We start from the raw sequence: 6,241 nt of genomic DNA on the forward strand, positions 1-6,241 counted from the left end.
CTGCTAAACACTCTGGCCTGGCTTTGGAAGGTGCTGGGTGGAGAAAACACCCCCACTACTGCCATACACTAGATACTGCTGCTTCCTTGTGCTGTGATATCTTGCTACTGCAGTGCTAGAAGGGCAAGAAGCACAACAAGGGGTGTTGGTTAATAAAATGGGGGCATGAGCAAAAATGCACTTTTAATACAGGCAGCCAAAAAAGCAGCTTATCAGGGCCTGGCTATTTGCAGCATGTCTTATGGCCTGAGGTGTGTTTGGTACCAGTGGGCCAGCAGCTTTCCCCCAGACTGATGGGTGTTACTGGCACTTGTGGAGGGGTATGAATTGGTGGTAGATGCCCCATGCCTGGAAACATTCAAGGTCAGGTTGGACAGGGCTCTGAGCAACCTGATCTGGTTGAAGATGTCCCTGCTCACTGCAGGGGGTTGGACTAGATGAACCTTGAAAGGTCCCTTCCAACCCAAACCATTCTGTGATGATTCTTATGAAGTCCCTGAGCTTGGCTCAGCTTCTTCCCATTTTACCCACAATCTCTGCTAACAGAGCATTTAAGGATTTAACTTCCTTCCTGGAGATTTCCAGCATCAGCTTTCTCCCTGCCCCCTTGTTTCCTTTCCCATGCCTTGCCCTTCTTTCCCTCTGCTTCAGTAACCCAGGCATCAGGGAGGGAGCCCAGCACAGCAGGGCACTCTGTCACTGCCAAAGGAGCCTGTTGTACTCTCCTGGCCTCCTGCCCAGCACAGGAGAAAACACGGAGTGACACCAACCAGAGCAGGAGTCCTCATGCCAACACAGCCTTCTTTTCATAGAATCATAGAACGGTTTGGGATGGAAGGGACCTTAAAGCTCATCCAGTTCCAACCCCCCTGCCATCAGCAGGGACACCTTCCCCTAGACCAGGTTGCTCAAAGCCTCATCCAGCCTGGCCTTCAACACTTCCAGGGAGGGGCATCCACAACTTCCTTGGGCAACCTGTTCCAGTGTCTGACCACCCTCACAGTGAAAAACTTCTTCCTAATATCTCATCTAAACCTCCCCTCGCAAACACCTCTGTTTGTTTTTTTTTTTTTTTTATAACTGATCTTTTTCCTCTGTTTGGCACATTCTAGAGGAAAAAAGTTTGGAAGCTGGTGACTTGTACCGAGTATCAGAAGTGAGGGGAGTTGTGTGTTAGAGGGGAGAGTATTCGGTTAGTCTCTCTCAACCTATTTCTGGAGGAACTCAGAAGCTTCCCTCCTGGGACTTCAGTCCAGGAAACTAGATTCTGAGCTCTAGGAACATTTTCATTCATCACTGGACATCCAGAATTCCCCTTCCCTGTGCAGCTTGCAGGTTTAAGAATGTGTTTTAATGATAAATGAGGTTTCTGGTTACTATTTTTAGACAGTCTGTCATCAACTTTTATGCCGTAATGCTTGCTCCTTCCAATCCTGTTCTGCAAGAAATCATCCTGTGACCAACCCAAATCAGGGAGCTTGTTTCTTCTGTTGAGGAGAGTTGAATAAATGTTGAGGAGAGAGGACTGACAGCACCATCATGTCTGAAATAATACTACTCACACTTAGTTCAAAAAGTGAAGGGAACTGAAGCAAATAGGCAGTAGTTGTGGAGTAGAACATGTTTTATCTTACTCTCACTCAGAGTGTGTTCATGAGAGAGTTAAAAATCCAGTAAAAAGCTAACTTTCTCCAAACAAAGTTAATTTGTTTGGAATGACCTTGAGTCTTCCAGGCTCTGAGATAATGGAGACCTGCAGGTTGGCTTTGAAAGTCTTCCTTCATCAGAAGACACCCAGAAGTGGCCTGCTGTCCCCATGTTCAACATGTCTCTGTGCAGTCCCTTTGCACAAGACTACAGACTATTATAAGCAGATATGGAGGCAGTTCTCTAAATGGTGGTGGCAGATGTAGTTTTTCTCAACAGCTAATTTTATTCCTTCTCCTGGCCCCTACAGAGATGTCATCTCCCTCCCTGAAGACTGGTGCATACATCCTCATTGGTGTTGGGGCTCTCACCATGGTGATGGGATTCCTGGGCTGTCTTGGAGCAGTCAATGAAATCCGATGTCTCTTGGGTCTGGTGAGAGAATTCTTGCTTTGTTTTAGATCCACCTTTTAATACTTCTCCTGCAAAATACCTGTTGGATTGTAGCTGGGGCTCAGGTCTCCTGGGGAATGGTACATCTGCTAGGTCAACTTAGATACAGTTCTTAATTTGTACACATTCTCTAGCAGTCAACAAGCTGCAGCAGCAGTTCCTCAGACATCACCATTGATGAGCTAGTAAGTCTGTAAAATGAGAGAGAACATCACTGACACTCTGCAAACAGTAGGTTGAGGACTAACAACTGTGGTGGGATGTCCCAGGTGACCCTCTACCTCATCCCCAGTTGGCACTGTGCTTTCAATGGTGCAAGGACAAGTATTAAGGGCAGTGAGAGAGAAGAGTGACAGTGTCCTGCTGTGATGCAAAGTTCAGCTTCTGTGGAAAGACCAGTAGTTGAGAGAGATTCAACTAGGAGTGTCCTGTATGTCAGGACCTTTCTTCAAACAGTTAATCTGTAGGGAACTCTGTCTGTGATGGATGAGATGACAGTAGCTTCATGCACCTCAGCCTGCTACTTGACTCCTGCTTATTCAGAGCACATATGTATAGAAAATCAAGTATGGCCACACTGTGTGTCCTGGCATTAGGAACATCTCCTAATGCAGTGGTAGTGGCTGCCACTGGTTCAAAGTAACCTCAGATGTCAAACTCCTTAAAAGCAGTTTGTTGGTGAATCTTAAATTTAGATCCTCAAACAAATTAAATAGCACTTTTTTAAAAAAAAAAGGTAATTGACTTTAAAAATTTTTAAAAAAATAATTAGTGTTGTAAAATTGACTTTTCTTGCCATGGAGGCTTGGAGTAGGCAGAATCCAACTGATTGAGGTCAGAGTGGACTGGGAGTAGAGCTGGGGGTGGGAGAGAGGGTTCCAGCTGGAATGACACTTGCAGAGGATGTTTGTAAACCCTCTACCTCTTGAAGTCTTCCTGTTGGCCTGATGGGAGAAGTGCTGAAGTGCACTGGTCTGATGTAGGTGCTTGTAGTTAAGCTTTTTACTGGGGAGAGCATTGTTGATAGCAGAACTTGCTGCAGACAAAAGTGTTGGCTCAATGTTGTGACTTCTGTATAGGAATTCTTACTAAAACTTGTGCCAGTGTGTTACAGACCTTTCTAAAGGCTGGTAGTAATCATCTGTTATCTTTTGTTTCCAGTACTTCACCTGCCTGATGGTAATCCTCATAACTCAGGTTGCTGCTGGACTGGTTATCTACTTCCAGAAAGAAACAGTAAGTGTTTCTTATTGTTGTATGTTTTCCTTGGTCTTGATTTGGGGGAAAAGGAGACACCTGGAAATTCTTTCTCCCAAACTGGGCTATAAAATTAGCAGGTATAACTGGATTCTTCTTTCCTCTACCCCAGCTCAGCAGCTTTGCTGTACAGTTTGCTGCTTCTGTATCTGCCAGCCTCAGTCATGCTTCTTTCTCAAGGATTGTGAAGCTCTGTTTGGTATCCAGGCTTTATTTTTGGGGCAGTGAGAACAGTAAAAATAAATTCCTGAAAAGCTTGATCCTGCTGCAACCTACTATTTGGGCATGTAGTAGCAGTGATTACTACCATCTTACCATCACTTGTGCCCTGAGGGGTTACCAGCCTGAGTAATTGCTTTTCTGACTGGCCTCCCTTGATGTGTCATCTTGTTCTATCCTTTCAACCCTTCTGCATCTGTATGTAAAACTCTCCTTGGAAGACTTGTCCTCACTCCCCAGGAACAAATAATAGAATCATAGAATGGTTTGGATTGGAAGGGACCTTAAAGCTCATCCAGTTCCAACCCCCCTGCCATCAGCAGGGACACTTTCCACTAGACCAGGTTGCTCAGAGCCTCATATGAGTATCTGACAGTTCCTGTGCTACAGTTTGAGTTTAAAGTGAAGTGGTTTAAGATTTTGAAGTGGATCTCTGTCAGGAACGCAGTTTCACAGTGCATGCTTCTAGAGTTTTGATAGGTTTGGTGTAGTGTAAAGGGAATAACTTTTGAACTAATTAAGTGCATTGCAACAGCCTGTCCTGGCTATAGGACAGGCTTCCTTAGGTTGCCCAAGGAAGTTGTGGCTGCTCCTCCCTGGAAGTGTTCGAGGCCAGGCTGGATGAGGCTTTGAGCAACCTGATCTAGTGGAAGGTGTCCCTGCTGATGGCAGGGGGGTTGGGACTGGATGAGCTTTAAGGTCCCTTCCAACCCAAACCATTCTATGATTCTATAGGTTCCTCGGCCAGGGCAGTGCCCTGTCAGACCATCAGCTGTTTGACAGCTAAACTGGGAGCAAGTTATAACTGTGAGTTCCCTGCTGGCTTCTGTCCTGGTTTGCAGGTTTCTGGTGCCAGTTGTGGGTAACTCTGTCCTTTGCTGCATAACTCTATATCACCACTGCATGGCTGTGCTTGATTCTCCTAACCCAACCCTCCTGGTAGGTGGTTACAGAGAATAGGTGGTTGAGGATGTTATGGATGGGGCTTGGGGGGGAAGTTTGGGGGGAGGGGGAGGTTCCTGCCCCCCCAGCATAGCTGATAAGAGCTTTGTTCAAGTGGCTGTGGTGACTGGGAGCAGCTGTTGGCTGGGTTCCTTGCCAAATGTGGTGTGAATGTAGCTTGTTCTCTGGGCAGGCTGGAGCTGAAGGAGAAACTGAAATGCTGTTTAAAGCTGTGTCTTTACACATCAGCTAAGCAAGCTGCTGATTCTCAACAAACAGCTCTGACTAATGCAGAGGAGGAGGTGTGGGAATGGGCATTCCCCTGTGATGGGGAAATGTGACTTTTTGGACTGTGAAATTTCATACTTCCCTTGGTATTTCTCCTCCAGCTGTCACTCTACTGTAGAAAACTGAGTGTAGCTCTTTGTTTCAACCTCAAGTCAGACCAGGGAGAGAATAAAAGCGTTGGGGGTTATTCTGTGAAGCCCTTGAAGCTGGTGTGGCTGAGATCATCACTTGTATGGACCCAGCAGAGTGGTAGGGGAAGCTGGGCTTTGAGCAGATGCTCCTGTTCAGTCCTCAGTGAACAAAACTTATCTTTTAGAACAAAAGTACCTCCTAGACCCCTTCTATTTCAGGGATTCTCTGAAGTACCTGCTTAGAGCACTATGAAAAACTGTTTCAGGAAGGTCTTGGCCGGAACCTCCCACACACTGGTTTGTGGCTGCGCTTCAGTGATGCTATTCATGTCGCTCTGCTTCACTTGATGTACGTCATCCCAGGGCAGCTCAGAGCACAGTGGAACAAACTGCAAACTGCTCAAGATCTAGTCCCTAGATGTCTATTGTGTTCTTTGTGTTTATTTCTTTCTGACTTCGGGAACTTGGTTAGATATAAAACAAGGAATAAAAAGAGTGGAGGAAAGGATCTCGGATCCAGAATGTAGCAAGGTGATACTTGCTCCTCCTACTTCTTGTCACTGAAGTATTTATTCCTGCACTGCAGGAGAGTAGACAGGATTATTGTTGTACTCCTTTCCACCTGCCCTTTTCATGATTATTATCATGGAATGGTTTGGGTTGGAAGGGACCTTAAAGCTCATCCAGTTCCAACCCCCCTGCAGTGAGCAGGGACATCTTCCACTAGACCAGGTTGCTCAAAGCCTCATCCAGCCTGGCCTTCAACACTTCCAGGGAGGGGGCATCCACAGTTTCTCTGCCCAACCTGGGACACTGGCTCACCACCCTCACACCAAAGAATTTCTTCCTCACATCTCATCTCCATCTCCCCTCTTCCAGTTTCAAGCCATCACCCCTTGTTCTCTCACTCCCTGCCCTTGGCCAAAGTCCCTCCCCAGCCTTCCCGGAGCCCCTTCAGGTACTGGGAGGCCACTAGAAGGTCTCCCGGGAGAACTTCTCCAGGCTGAACAGCCCCAACTCTCTCAGCCTGTCCTTGTAGGAGAGGTGCTCCAGCCCTCATGGCCTCCTCTGGACTCCAAAGTTCAGTAGTAGCTACTGAACAGGTTCACTTGATCTTTTTTGTTGGAATATCTGTTCCTTTTCAGTGTCAAAATCCTTCCCCACACCTGCTATATGAAAGTATGCTGAAATGGAGTTAGTGTAACTGTAAAAGTCCAGTTCTCTGACAAGAAGGCTGCTGCTTTGCCTCCCCCATGGGCATTGCTAGAGGAATGCCCCTTCAGACTGGAATTACCCACTACTCC

General features: G+C 46.6%; 1 protein-coding gene across 1 annotated transcript in view; it reads left to right on the plus strand.

Annotated features, from left to right (window-relative positions):
* CD82 (CD82 molecule) overlaps positions 1 to 6,241 on the plus strand; it is a 20,750-nt gene that overhangs the window by 6,523 nt on the left and 7,986 nt on the right. Inside the window, exons 3-4 of the mRNA XM_010176284.1 lie at positions 1,958 to 2,082; positions 3,262 to 3,336. Of these exons, the coding sequence (XP_010174586.1) occupies positions 1,958 to 2,082; positions 3,262 to 3,336 (200 nt within the window). The remainder of the gene's footprint in view (positions 1 to 1,957; positions 2,083 to 3,261; positions 3,337 to 6,241) is intronic.

This window comes from Antrostomus carolinensis, unplaced genomic scaffold (genome assembly GCF_000700745.2).
Source record: "Antrostomus carolinensis isolate BGI_N321 unplaced genomic scaffold, ASM70074v2 scaffold12729, whole genome shotgun sequence".
In the NCBI taxonomy this organism is placed as follows: Eukaryota; Metazoa; Chordata; class Aves; order Caprimulgiformes; family Caprimulgidae; genus Antrostomus; species Antrostomus carolinensis.